This window comes from Dipodomys merriami, unplaced genomic scaffold (genome assembly GCF_024711535.1).
Source record: "Dipodomys merriami isolate MVZ:Mamm:240054 unplaced genomic scaffold, mDipMer1.0.p SCAF_406, whole genome shotgun sequence".
NCBI lineage: Eukaryota > Metazoa > Chordata > Mammalia > Rodentia > Heteromyidae > Dipodomys > Dipodomys merriami.
In genome coordinates, this window is record NW_027205671.1 from 169,963 (window position 1) to 184,990 (window position 15,028).

Here is a 15,028-nt window from a genome sequence, read left to right on the forward strand (position 1 = left end):
ATGCCACGGGAAACATCACAACATGTACCCAAGATATCCAAACAATTCTAACAGACTACTTTCAAAAGCTATACTCTCTAAAGGAAGAAAATCGGGCAGAAATGGATGCATTTTTAGAGAAATACAAGTTGCCCAAACTGAGCAAAGAAGAAGTTAACCAATTAAATAAGCCAATATCCTATAATGAGATACAGGAAGCTATCAAAAGTCTTCCAACAAAAAAAAGCCCAGAACCAGATGGATTCACAGCAGAATTCTATAAGACCTTTAAACAAGAACTAATACCCATCCTCCTCAAGCTCTTCAGAGAAACAGAGAAGGAGGGAGCTATCCCAAACTCATTCTACGAAGCCAATATCACACTCATCCCCAAACCAGGCAAAGACCCAACCAAAAAGGAGAATTACAGGCCAATCTCCTTGATGAACACAGATGCAAAGATCCTTAACAAGATTCTAGCTAACAGAATCCAGAAACACATAAAAAAAAATAATTCACTATGACCAGGTAGGCTTCATCCCAGAGACACAGGGATGGTTTAACATACGTAAGTCAATAAATGTAATCCAACATATCAACAGAGCCAAGGTCAAGAATCACATGATTATCGCCACAGATGCAGAAAAGGCCTTGACAAAATTCAACATTCATTCATGGTAAAAGCTCTGGAGAAAATAGGAATAGAAGGAACATTTCTAAAAACAATAAAAGCCATTTATGATAGACCAATAGCCAATATTATACTTAATGGGGAAAAGCTACAACCAATTCTCCTAAAATCAGGAACAAGGCAAGGATGCCCACTGTCTCCACTCCTCTTCAATATAGTCCTGGAACCCTTAGCCAGGGCAATAAGGCAAGAAAAAGACATTAAAGGGATCCGCATAGGGAAAGAAGAAGTTAAACTATCCCTTTTTGCAGACGACATGATACTATACCTCCATGATCCCAAAAACTCCATCCCCAAACTCTTAGAAATCATAAATCACTTTGGCAAAATAGCAGGATACAAAATAAACCCACAAAAATCAGTTGCCTTCCTATACACTGATAATGTACAGGAAGAGAGGGAAATAAAGGGAGCAACCCCATTCACAATAACCTCCCGAAAAATAAAATATTTAGGAATTAACCTAACCAAAGATGTAAAAGAACTATTTAATGAGAACTATAAAAAGTTAAAGAAAGAAATTGCAGAAGACACTAGGAAATGGAAAGACCTCCCATGCTCCTGGATAGGCCGACTTAATATAGTAAAGATGGTAATACTTCCAAAACTAATATACAAATTCAACGCAATTCCTTTTAAAATCCCAATGACGTACATCACTGAAATACAAAAAACAGTCCAAAAATTCATATTGAACAACAAAAGACCTAGAATAGCCAAAACAATTCTAGGGGATAAAGACAATATGGGAGGGCTATCCATGCCGAACTTCAAACTCTACTGCAGAGCTATAATAACAAAGACAGCATGCTACTGGCACAAAACCAGACACGAAGACCAATGGAACAGAATAGAAGATCCAGAAATGAATCCACAGGCCTACAGCCAGCAGATATTCGACAAAGGAGCCAAAGACATTACCTCACTCATGTAACTGTAACCCTCTGTATAGTATCTTTACAATAAAAAAATTAAAAAAAAAAGAAAATGTCATAAGGAAACCCATAATTTGGTACAATGAAGCTAATTTGAAAAGAGAAAGTGGCCCAACACTGGTGGCTCACACCTGTCATCCTAGCTTTCAGGATGATCAGATCTGAGGATCACAGTTCAAAATCGCCCTATGCCAGAAATTCCATGAGACATTGATCTCCCATTAATCACAGACAAAGCCAGGCGAGGCGCTAGCTCTGGTGGAAGAGTCCTAGCCTTGAGCAAACGGAGCTCAGGGAAAGAGTCCAGGTCCAGGTTCAAGGCCCAGGACAAGCTGGAAATAAAGAAGTAAACAGAAAACCCGACAGAGCAGAGAGATGAGCTTCGGCATGAACGCTGGAGTGGTCCAGGAGATCTGATAAGAGACTGTGATGGAAAGAGAAAGCCAAGTGCAGCTCCCTGAGCTGAGACCAGAACGGAGCCTTGGAGCAGCCACTCCATCACAGATGCAGGACTCAGGATGAGGACAGAGTGGGGCATGAATGGTGCGGGCACCGCGCAGCCCAGGACGCCCTGGACAGACCCCTCCACACTGCCCTGCCTGCCCATGTGGCCACCTCAGTCTTCCCAGGGGTGACTCCTGTGTCCTGGCAGCGTGGGGCTCAGTGCTGACCCTGTACGGAGCTCGGGCCTCGGGGTGTCATATGGTCTCTCTGCAGGGCATAGAATCCAAGATGGATGTGTGGAGACCGTCTGATTCATGGATGGCTGGGGACAGGCAGAGACAACTAGAGAAATGGGGACAGCACAGGAAGACCACTGGACAGCGTCCTCAGAACTATGGGCTCAGCGCCCCAGAGAGGCAAAGCCTAACTGACCTGTGGAGTGACCTGTGCTCAGGTCACCTGTGCAGGTGACAAAGCTCAGTGAAAATCCAGCCTGGGAGAGCTGCAGACCCACAGACCCCACACACGGGGCTCCTTGCCCAGGTGTGCCCAGTACTGTGTGTGTGTGTGTGTGTGTGTGTGTGTGTGTGTGTGTGTGTGTGTGCACGCGCACACAAGAGAGAGAAACAGAGACAGAGACAGAGAGAGAGAGACCTCATGTATCCAAGTCCACACTTTGTGTGCACACCTGTACCCAGTACAGTATATAAATGAGTGAGCCCTTGTGTGTGCATGTCCACATTGTGTGCGTATACCTGTACACAGTACAATATATATGTGTGAGACCTCGTGTATGTTCATCCACACTGTGTGTGCACACCTGTACACAGTACAGTATATATGTGTGAGTCCTCCTATGTGCACGTCCACACTGTGTGAGCCCAGCAGGAACTCAAGTCATGAAAAATCGCTCAGTCTCTCAGGCTTCATGTCTCTCAGTTGATGTTGGATTTTGTTGGTAACTATGGTTACCCTTTCTTTCCCATCATCCCTCTGGGAATGTGAGCCCTATTCCAGGCTCATTTTGTATTTACAACACACGTAACTTGTGACTCAACACTGTGTGATTCAGACAATAGCAAAACCTTGGAATCTGAAAGAAAATTAGCCCTGGGGGTACTAGTGCTTTGCTGTGGGTGCTATGGATAAATCATCTGGAAGGTACAATGGGAAAGGAGTCCAGGCCGAGGTGGGAAGCTATGGTGTGCGTGCCTTGGCTCCCCAACATTCATGACCTGGAATTTATCCCTTGCAGGGAAGCAGCCTGACTCATGGATGGTGAGTGTCCTCCTGTCCCCTTGAGGAAGGGAGCTGATCTTTCCTTCCCATCCTGCAAGGGAAGGACGCAGGTGTCTCTTCTGCCACATGAGGACACGGCATGTAGACCACCTAGGAACCAGAAAAACAGCCCAAAGCAGACAGAAAAGTGCTTGATCTTGAACACCTTGACCCCAGACTATGAGAAACAAATCCTCACCCTGTATAGGTTTCCCCATTGGGGATACCTTTATACCACCAAGAATGGACTAAGACACCACTGAGCTGAACTTGGTGGCTATGCAGGGGAAAACATCCAGCAAACTATGGATTGAGGCCAGCCTGCACAAGAAGTTGATGAGACCGTATCTCACAATAATCCAGGCATGGGGCCACAGCTGTAAACTCAAATATAATGGGCATCCTAGGAAGATGACAGCATGAGGCCAGCCCTGGACAAAGTCATTTCACCCTAAGTGAGAAACAGCGTAGAGTCAAAAGAGTCAAATACCAAAAATAAAAGTAGATGGAAAGGGGCTGGGAAGGTGGCTCAGTGGTAGAGCGCTTGCCTTGCATTCATGAGGCCCTGGGTTCGATTCCTCAGCACCACATAAGCAAAAAGAAAACAGCCGGAAGTGGCGCTGTGGCTCAAGTGGTAGAGGGCTAGCCTTTAGCTGAAGAGTTGAGGGACAGCCCAGGCCCAGAGTTCAGGCCCCACAACCGGACCCCTTCAAAAAGTAGATGAAAAGTGAACATAAAACGACCACCCTAAAATGATCCCCTTAGCATATTTGCAGTAGGAAGCACACAGCCTTCCTTAACCCACAACCACTGCTGGTGGGAGGAGGGGTAGAGCAGAAGCCAAGGACTTGCTTCCGGAAGAATGCCCCATTTCCTGACTCTGCTGCTGGTGAAGCAGATTTCCCTGTGCTGTGGTGCTTATGAAATGTTATAAGCAAGTCCTCTATGTGGTAAAGCTGAACAAGTTTCCATCAAATAAAGTAAGTGCATTTCCATAGTTTAAAAGTGACAAAATGGTCAGATGGGTTGGTTGCCCCTGCTCGGTAGGGGAGACTGGCAGGAATGACTGGAGCCAGTCACAGAGACACAGTGTCAGCCCAGAGATAAACACGGTCATGCACAGCAATCCGTTCAGCTGCACAGAAGAACACTGCCCATACCACCAGGAAAAATGCATGGCCATATCCCAAAATCACTAAATAAAAATAGAGCAAAGACGGCTGGACACACAGCTCAAGGGGCAGTGCACCTCTCTAGCAATCAAGAGACTCTTCAATTACAAATTCATACCACCAACAATGTGACACATGCACACATCATGACACCTAATGTGAGCGATGACTGACTGTTCTGTGTAAAATGCAGTGAGATGAGGTCTCCTAAAGCATTCCCTCTGCTGTGGGATGAGGTCTGTGTTCTCTTCCATGTAATCATTGTCACTGCTCACTTCTTGATTCTCCTGTCATCTCTGCACTGCCTTTGCTCGGATTCCACCCCAGAGCTGGCTATATACCAAGAGGACATGCAAATGGAGCCTCCCTCTGCTCATGAAAACCTGCAGTTCTGCAGGTCAGGCCTGACTTCCAGGGGTCCATCCTGAGATCAGCACTGGGCACAGACCTCCACCATGGAGGGGGCTCTGACCTGGGTTTTCCTTGTGGCCATTTTACAAGGTAATTCCCAGAGAAGAAGGGACACTGGGTGTGTGAGTGGAACTGAGTGGGAGGAAAGTGGATGTGTGTGACCATTGCTGCCCTGGATTCTCTGTGTTTGCATGTGTGCAGTGTGAGGTGCAGCTGGTGGAGTCTGGGGGAGGCTTGGTGCAGCCTGGGGGGTCCCTGAGACTCTCCTGTGCAGCCTCCGGATTCACCTTCAGTGGTTATTGGATGAACTGGCTCCGCCAGTCTCCAGGGAAGGGGCTGGAGTGGATTTCATCCATTTATGTAGTAGTAACATACAGTAAACAGACTCCGTGAAGGGCCGCTTCACCATCTCCAGAGACAACAGCAAGAGCACACTTTACCTGCAGATGAACAGCCTGAGAGTGGAGGACACGGCTGTCTATTACTGGGCTACAGACACACAGTGCAGTAAATCCAGTGTGGGCCAGACAAAAACCTCCCTGCAGGGCGCTCAGCACCAGCAGGGGGCGCTGGGCACACACTGAGGTCATGCTCAGTCAGCACCAGCAGGGGGCGCTGGGCACACACTGAGGTCATGCTCAGTCAGCACCAGCAGGGGGCGCTGGGCACACACTGAGGTCATGCTCAGTCAGCACCAGCAGGGGGCACTGGGCACACACTGAGGTCATGGCAGTCACAGGAGCAGCTGTGGAGCTCAGGCCCTGACTCCTCTGTGTGCCTGGCCTCTCCACAGGACGCAGCGTCCCCCACAGAGCTGTCCACTGTGCTCTTGCTGTTCTCCAACCCCTCAGCACACAGCTTTTTCCATCCTCCATTGTCGTGGTTCTGTTGTGGTTGATGATGCATCCTTGAGAGGACCAGACACAGCACCATGCTCGGTCGGTGGACACTGCTGAGATCACTGGGGTCAAATCTGAGGAAGGTCAAGATCCCTGCTCAGTCCTTTCCTCTCAGACTTGTGAAAGACGCAGTGGACTCCCTGGCTAGGTCAGTCTTTATCCTCAGGTCGGAGGGCACGGGATGTTGTGCAGAGCCAGGGCCTCCATGTCACTGATGGATTTCAAGGCCCACCGTTCTGCTCACACAGCCCAGGCATCCAGCCCGGCTTTGATCCCATTGTCCACTTTCTTCTTGCTGGTGACATGTGAGGGTCCATCGGTCAGGGCCAGGGGCTGCTCTGTGACCCACAGAGCGCAGTCGTGGGCACCGCTGAGCTGTGGTTACCTGCAGAGCCCCAGTGACCCCCACCAGCTCCTCTGCCTCCGTCCCTTTCTACACACACTGTAGATGACGAGGTTGGATGGGATTCTCAGCCACAGTTCTGGATCTGGTCGCTGCTTGATCCTAGAAGGACTCATGAGTTCTTAATTGTCTCTGTGTTGTCCACACCTGTCCTTCACACTAAATCCCCTGCAGACTTGGCCTGTATTCAGTCTCTAGAGCCCAGGCCCAGTACCGGGACCTGGAGGTCAATGAGGCTGTGGCCCTGGCTCCTGCATGCCTGGGAAGAACTCACTGGTGTCCCCAGGCTGCATGCCCTGGACTGTCCTGTCCTCCTCTCTATGGACTCTGGCGGGAAGCTCAGGGGATATTTGTAGCTAAGGGCACATGGATGAGTGTAGAAAGAGTCATCACTTGGGATTTCACCTGCATCACCTCACTGTCCTGAGCCTGTGCACATGGGACTGAGGACCGGCTGGGGCCAGGTCCTCCTGGAGCACGTGGGCTGTGGAGGTGCAGGGTGGGTGGGAGCTCCTGCGATTGGCCGTCAGGAAGAGATCTAGAACCTCCCGCAGAGCCTGCTGCAGACGCTGCCTCTGTGGTGGAATGTCATCCTCTCTGGGCTGTTCCCACTCAGATCCACCCAGGTTGCCAGAGAGGAATTAGTGAGGAAGGTCATTCCATCCACACAACACCTCCACTGCAGCCTTCAACAGGCTTGGTTTTAATGAGCGGCATTGATCTGCCGGGGGTATTTCCAGTCCTGGGTCACTCAAAAGCCAGGCTGCCGTTCCTCAGTATCAAGGCTGTGTTTGTGTGAAGGCCTGGAGAAAAGACTCTTCAGAGACAAGTGAGGAGTGGGGACAATGTGGCGGTGGGGACCTGGGTCTAGCGTGGCCACCTTCCTGGCTGACAGGTTTCTCACAATGTGCGTGGATGAGAGCAGTGCTCCATGTGCAGTAAGAGCAGAGAGCTCAGGTCATCCCTGCTTCCCAGAACAACGATGCTAATGGTCCTCTCCTGATGTTGTTACAGGTCTCACTGGGAGACACATACAATAGACCCTATGGAGAGATCAAAGAGTACAGCTCTTCACAAAGACTAAGCCAAAGACCAACAAAGTAAGCACCAGAATGAGGGTACTGGGAGTGGAGAGATGAGGGGCAAATGCTAGAAGGATGAAGGAGACAACATGGAGAATGCAGGCAAGAATACAGTGCGTATGCCACAGAATTGAGAACATTGAGCTAAGGGTGGGTCAAAGGGGAAAGGTGAGGAAGGAATGACACAGATCCACATGCCTTGAATCCACAAACTGCTTTGTTCAATGATGTCAGCATACATGTCCTAAACACTAATTAGAGAGAGGGAAGAGGAGTTTTGAGGGGTGGGCAAGAATCTTGAAAGGGGCGACATTGATCAAGCCTCAGTGTGTTCATAAACTGCCTCACTGAACGGCAACACCTTTATAGAGCGACTTAAAGATCAAAATGTTTTATTTAATTTTTTATTGAATTTTTAAAAATTGTTTTTTGTGTAGTTGATGTACAGAGCGGTTACAGTTATATGAATCAGGTACAATCAGTGCAGTTCTGTATGAACCAATTTCCCCTTCTGTTGCTCTCTCCCAATCCTTCCCTCCTGTCCCCATCCATAAGATTTCCAGTTCATTTTCCACAGCGTCTGCTGAGTATCACTATTGTGTTTGTTCGTCCTTGTTCCAGCTTATATGTGACCCCACTTACCGTCCCAAATACAAACACAGTAACAAGACAAAAGCAAAAGGGAAATATTTTTGAAAAGAAAATGGCTCAGCAATCTTGAATAACAGAAGCAGAGTTAAAGATTCTTAAAGAAATTCAGATTCAATCAATGGTTTTTCTTGAAGCCAATTAATAGTTTGTCCACTCAACTAAAAAACTCTGTCTTCTACCTGCATCTCCTCTGTGCACTGCCCTGATGAGACTTCTGCCCCAGAGGTGCTTTATAGCAGAGGATATGCAAATAGGACTTCCCTCTGCCCATGAAAACCAGCCCATCCCTGACCTGAGCTCTGTGAGCTGATTCCACCAGTGACTGAGCACAAACTACCACCATGGAGCTGGGGCTGCGCTGGGTTCTCCTTGTTGCTCTGTTGAAAGGTTATTCATGGGGACCAAGGGATACTGAGTGTCCAAATGGACGTGAGTGGGAGGAACCGTGGACATGTGTGACCATTGCTGACCGGGATTCTCTGTGTTTGCAGGTGTGCAGTGTGAGGTGCAGCTGGTGGAGTCTGGAGGAGGCTTGGTGCAGCCTGGGGGGTCCCTGAGACTTTCCTGTGCAGCCTCCGGATTCACCTTCAGTGATTACTACATGCACTGGATCCGCCAGGCTCCAGGGAAGTCGCTGGAGTGGGTTGCACAAATTTATAAAGATGGTGGTAGCACATGGTACCCAGACTCTGTGAAGGGCCGCTTCACCATCTCCAGAGACAACAGCAAGAGCACACTTTACCTGCAGATGAACAGCCTGAGAGTGGAGGACACGGCCGTCTATTACTGTGCTAGACACACAGTGCAGGAAATCCAGTGTGGGCCAGACACAAACCTCCCTGCAGGGCGCTCAGCACCAGCAGGGGGCGCTCGGCACAGCTTGGAGCTGGGTCAGCTCAGGAGCAGCTGCACACAGAGCCCAGGGCTGCTCTCCTGCTGTCTGCCCTGCCTCTGTGGCCACAGTGTGACAGCATCTCTCCTGAGTTCATGACCCGCACTCCTCTGTGATGTCTCCAGTCCTCTGCTGGGACTTTAAGAATGAACAGAGTATCACGGTGGAAGCAAAAATGGCTCTGCAGTGGTGACCAGTATTTGATCTTGAAGAAACTCAGGGACCCTGGAGACCCCATGAGACTCAGGACAAAGATCCCAGGATTCACAGAGTTGGAATTTGTTCTGTGAACAAGATGGAAACAGCCTGGCATGGTGACTGGTGTCTGTAATCCCAGAGACTTTGGAGGAGGAGAGTAAATTATTTTGAAGACCTCATCTCAATCAATACCCTGGAAGTGGCAGCTGTTTCCTGTGATTCCAGCTAAACCAGAGGCAAGTGTGGAATCACTGTCTGGAACCTTCCCCAGGCCAATCCACAACACTCTACCAGATAATTAATAAAATCAGAAAAGCTGCAGGAAGGGCTAACGTGGGAGGTATGTGCCTAACAAAAGAGGCCCTGAGTTCAAAATAGGGGAGAGAGAGAGACAGAGAGAAATGGAAACAGAGACAGAGACAGCTCAGCTCACTGACTCAGGAATCTTAACAGGTCTCAAACCCTGCCTTTCTCCCTCACCTGTAGAACTGGCATGGGGCTTCAGAATTCTTCCATTAATTCATTTTCTTCCTCTGTGATTCTCATATTCTTAGCCTCCTTTTCTCTTTGTCCAACCACCAAATGTCCCTGGGGACCCAAATCATAAAACACAGGGGTCGGCCATACCCCTGGAGCTCTGCCCATGGCACCCTAAGAAATGTTGGTGGACTCCTCAGTCACCCCTGACCAGGGTCTCTTGCTGTCCTCCAGGGGACGTGGAAGTGGACACCAGGAGTCTGGGTTGAACTGGACAGAAAACAGGCCATGTGCATGTAGACTGACATTGCTGGGCCACGTCTGTCCTGGGGTTTCCTCCATCACGATGACTCTCGAGTCCTTCGAATTTCCTGTTTGGGAGAGAGGCCGGGTCCCTGTGGCTCCGTCATGAGCACTGTCACTGTGCACGCGCATCGTGGGCACGAGGAGCTGGGCCAGGTGATCTCACAGCAATCTGACTGAGCTCCCTGCATCCCGGACGCCCCCTCACCTCTTCAAACAGGGCCTTGTTTATTTCTCCATTACATCCTGATCAGAGAAGAGCAAGCTTCACTTCCTGAACAAGAACGTGTCTGTGCACTCTACAGGCTTTAGGAAGAAGACTTGCAAGTTCTGAAGTTTTCCCCTGGACAGTTTCTGTGGATGATGAGACAAATCATTCATCTCACCAAGAGGCATCCATTACTCTGTCCATGTGGAGACTGTGGTGTCTTGGGTCCTCATTTGCATGTGAAAACTCATCAGGAGGAGCTGGTATCTTGTAGCACAACACTAATCATTGTAAAAAGATGAAGAAAGGAAAGTGTCTACTTAGATGTTAGTCATTCAACAATGTATATACCTGTTGAATAATAACCAGTACCTGTTAACGTATATCCTTTATAATAATAACTAACATAATTAATTGGTAAACAAATGCATTGGCCCTGCCTCTGCTCTTCCTGCCCCAGCTCTCCTCTGTGTCTGCCCTACTTCTGCTCATCCCCTGACAGTCTCCCAGGGACTTCTCCATGTCTGTGTCTGTAGTTATCCTTGACTCTCTGGATCAGATGTTCAGCTTTCTACTGTGAGGTTTACTTAAACATAGGGAGACTTCACTTCAACAAAGCGCGGAGAAAAACACATTGGGGAAACTGACTTTGCCATGATCTCCAAGATCAGATCTGAGGAAGGCTAGAGATGAAAAACACAAATCCACCCAAGCATAACAGAAAATACTGCCAACAAATCTCCCAGAAACACTGAGACATAATTTACATAATGTGTTTCACGATGTACAGAATTCAAGAATATGAGGAAACACATTTACTATCATATCAAATGTAACCTGTACATCAATGTATTACTAGATTTTTGACAACTAGTAGCAGCCTAGGCTAGCTACCATCATCTACATGAACATGCCAAGGTGTGTGATGCTATGATATTACAACAATCACAAGGTCACTAATAATAGGAATGTTTTATCTGCACCATAATTCTGTGGGACAACATTATATATCCTGATCATCACTGCCCAAACATTGTTGTGAGATGAGCTGCTTATAGCTACGTGTTCTTAACAGGAAGTTGGCAAGATGCATGGCAAAGGCCATTCTGATGTTTCTCAGATAGAACTTAGGGACAGGGCAGTGGAGCATGGAGCACAGGACATCCTAGGGAGAACGTGGCCGAGGAGGGCTGAGATTAAAGTAAAGGTCCAACAAGAGAAGAACAGATAAAGGAAATGGGAAAGGTGTGGACAACGGAATAGAACTAACCCACAGACTGGGAGAGAGACTGTCACTTGTGATAGATATAAAGAGAGTTAGATTAAAGGAAATAAACCAACCATAGAAACACCAGTATCACCTTATGCCTTATTTCCAATAACTAGTATATGTCTAAGAAAAACAGAAACTATCAGACAAGTTGATGTTAGGTGAACTGAACCCCAAGATAAAGATTCAAATGATTTATCTTTCTTGCGATTGTTGCTAACACATTTGTAAGATGATTTTTTGTTGCTTTGTATGTCCCTCCCCCAGGGTATAAACCCTGCTTTCACTGTAATTGATTTTGTATAATTTGTGGAGTGGAAGGAAAAAATGTCATTTAAATAGGGATTCAGGTGGACACGTTGCAACAATTAGACATACAAAAACAATTTCAGAATGAGAGGACATGTGTGTCCCTCTGCACCCCACACTGCTCTCAATGTTCTCACATTCTGCCTCAGGCTCCCAAGGAGATGCAGGTTCAGTGTGAACCACAGCACGTGGTCAGTGTGTCATGATGTCTCCAAGGTGACCATTGTCACCAAACTCCTCCAGCACAGTCACCTCTGCTCTGGGAGCCCAATGTCTAGACTTCCCCCCAGAGCTGCTTTATAGCAGAGGACATGCAAATAGCACGTCCCTCTGCCCATGAAAATCAGCCCATCCCTGACCTGAGCTCTGTGAGCTGATTCCACCAGTGACTGAGCACAGACCACCACCATGGAGCTGGGGCTGCACTGGGTTCTCCTTGTTGCTCTGTTGAAAGGTGATTCATGGGGAACAAGGGATGCTGAGTGTGCAAATAGACATGAGTGGGAGGAACAGTGGATGTGTGTGACCATTGCTGACCAGGATTCTCTGTGTTTGCAGGTGTGCAGTGTGAGGTGCAGCTGGTGGAGTCTGGGGGAGGCTTGGTGCAGCCTGGGGGGTCCCTGAGACTCTCCTGTGCACCCTCCGGATTCACCTTCAGTAGCTATGGCATGAACTGGGTCCGCCAGGCTCCAGGGAAAGGCCTGGAGTGGCTCTCATACATCTATGGTAGTAGTAGCACCAACTACGCAGACTCTGTTAAGGGCCGCTTCACCACCTCCATAGACAACAGCAAGAGCACACTTTACCTGCAGATGAACAGCCTGAGAGTGGAGGACACGGCCATCTATTACTGTGCTAGACACACAGTGCAGGAAATCCAGTGTGGGCCAGACACAAACCTCCCTGCAGGGCACTCAGCACCAGCAGGGGGCGCTGGGCACACACTGAGGTCATGCTCAGTCAGCACCAGCAGGGGGCGCTGGGCACACACTGAGGTCATGCTCAGTCAGCACCAGCAGGGGGCGCTGGGCACACACTGAGGTCATGGCAGTCACAGGAGCAGCTGTGGAGCTCAGGCCCTGACTCCTCTGTGTGTCTGGCCTCTCCACAGGACGCAGCATCCCCCACAGAGCTGTCTAGGGTGTTAAGGGCTCCTTGCTGGGTGAGGACATTGCTCTCCAATTCCACTGGTTTCTCTCCATCGGCAGAGAGCCTGAGCAGAGTCCATCTGGCCTTCCCCATGCTGTCCTTCGTCTTCCTAGAGGAAGAGCAGACACTTGCTGCTTTTTTTTTTTTTTTTTTTTGGTAGGATCTTGGGCTGCAACTCTGGGCCTGGGGGCTGTGCCTAAGCTCTTCAGCTCAAGGAAAGCGCTCTACTGCTTAAGTCACATCACCAATTCTGGTTTTCTTGTGGTTTATTCTCTAATAAAGTCCCTGAGAGTTTCAGGGACTTTCCTTCCCTGGCTGGCTTTGAACCACCATCCTCAGATCTCAGGCTCCTGAGTATGTGGGTTTGCAGGCGTGAGCCAGTGACACTGGGCTCATGCTCACTTGTTTACACTCAACCTCTTCCAGACCCTGGAAATACTTCCTGTGAGTCAGACATCTTCCTGACGCCCGGAATGCCCGGTGGGCCTTTGTTTCCTTGCTGGCCATTCCTGGGTGTAGGACATCGGGATGCGGTCAGTATGTTGTGAAGACGCTGCATCCGAATTTGGAACACACCGTGTCTCCCCATCCCCAGCACTGAGGTTCTCTGTTCTCAGATGTCCTGTCCCAGCAGCTGCAGGAGTCACAGGCTGGCCTGGCCAAGCCCACACATGGTCTCTGTCCCCTGCCTGCACCATGTAGGTGGCACTGACTGTCATTACTGATGGAGCCTGGTCCCACAGCCCCAGGGAAGCTGCTGGGAAGGACAGGAGACATCTTCAACTTCAGCTGTCTCTCAGGCGTTGAGTCACAGTGTCTGAGGACACAGCCAAGAACCAGATGTCCATGAGCTGAGCACGGTGACCAACAGGACCCAACCATGGATTATGGTGCAAGAGACTCTGGGAGAGACGTCAGTGTGAGCCCTGAGACAGACTGTCCACCAGACCCTGAGCCTGAGCTGCGGAGGTGCTCAGGACCAGCAGCCCTGGATCTCACCCCAGAAGCTGGGTGGGAGCTGGGTGTCAGGTTCTGTGATGCCTCCTCCCATTCCCGGGGTCCCTCTCGACACCTCCCCAGCACCCCACAGTCCCTCTGGACATGCCTGCCTTCCTTTTGTTTCCTCTTCCTCACGTGCTCACTGGGCACTGTGGGAGGGAAGGACTTCCTCTGTGTGTGGATGAGATGGGATCAGCCATCAGCTTCCTGTGGAGCACTGCCACTTCCTGTGTCCTTCTTCCCTGATGCCCACACCTGTCTCAGGTGAGCGGCCTCCCTTCCTCTTCCCCTCAGCCCCCGTGCTGTCCACTCTGTGGACACTCCTGCTTCACAGCGCACGGCAGCTGCTGATGGTCATTTCCACTCTGTCTACACCCTCAGGATGGAGGGGGATGGAGATCCACCTAAGCTCTCAGTCCCCAGCAGGCGCAGAGCAAGGGCAGAGAGGAAAGCCCTCCCACCCAGGGGTTTCCAGGGGTCTAACGGAGGCCCGACTGTCTCTCAGGGGGTGTTCCAACATGGTTGACAATGCAGACTCAATTGCACTAAAAATCCTTCGAACAAGAGTATCCTCAGCTAGGGACTGAAATGTGTTTACCTAGGAAACCAATAAATGTAAGTGAAACAAAGAGACAATGTGCTGTCCCAAGACTCCAGGCTTAAATGAGGAAGTGAGCCGAGTGCAGCCGTCTCCTGTCATGGGGACCATCCACAGAGGCCGAGGAGCCTTCATCCCGCCCTCTGCAGCCACCACAGCTGCCTGGCTCAAGGCACTGCCGACCTCGGCCTCTCTTTACACTGGGAGGTGGGCTTCAAACTGTAGACCTTTTTCTTCTTGGTTCTGTTTCTCTGTGGTTTGAATGGTGCTGTTTACCCTTTCATGATTCCTGGGCTCTTTCTGTCTTCCTATCTTCTGAGCACCATCTGTCATTTGGGACCCTGAGCCTTCTCACTGATGCAGGGAATTAGAAGAATGGAGGATGGTGCTAACCTCCTAGTTTGCTGTTTGTGGTGCAGTGATTTGAACTCCATGCTTTGGACTTGCTAATCCAATAATCTGCTGCAGATTCACACCTGCAGCACTGTTCAACATTGTTTCTTTTTGAGATAGTAAGTTTCTTTCTGCAGAGGCAGACATCTGGATGGTGATTCAGAAGAGAGTAGAAAGCAAGGTGGGTGCTTTCCATGATTCTCCTGGATTCTCCCCCATGGAAACTGAGCATTCTGTCTTAGGACAGTCTCACAGAACTGCTTTTAAATCCCAGGCTCATGCCTGTA

General features: G+C 49.3%; 1 gene segment (V, D, J or C); it reads left to right on the plus strand.

Annotated features, from left to right (window-relative positions):
* Positions 1-11,780, plus strand: part of LOC138806718 (immunoglobulin heavy variable 3-74-like) — a 134,182-nt gene extending 122,402 nt beyond the window's left edge. The window contains 2 exon segments of the V gene segment in view: positions 8,437-8,763; positions 11,752-11,780. Coding sequence covers positions 8,437-8,763; positions 11,752-11,780 — 356 coding nt within the window.
* The last annotated feature ends 3,248 nt before the right edge of the window (positions 11,781-15,028 follow it).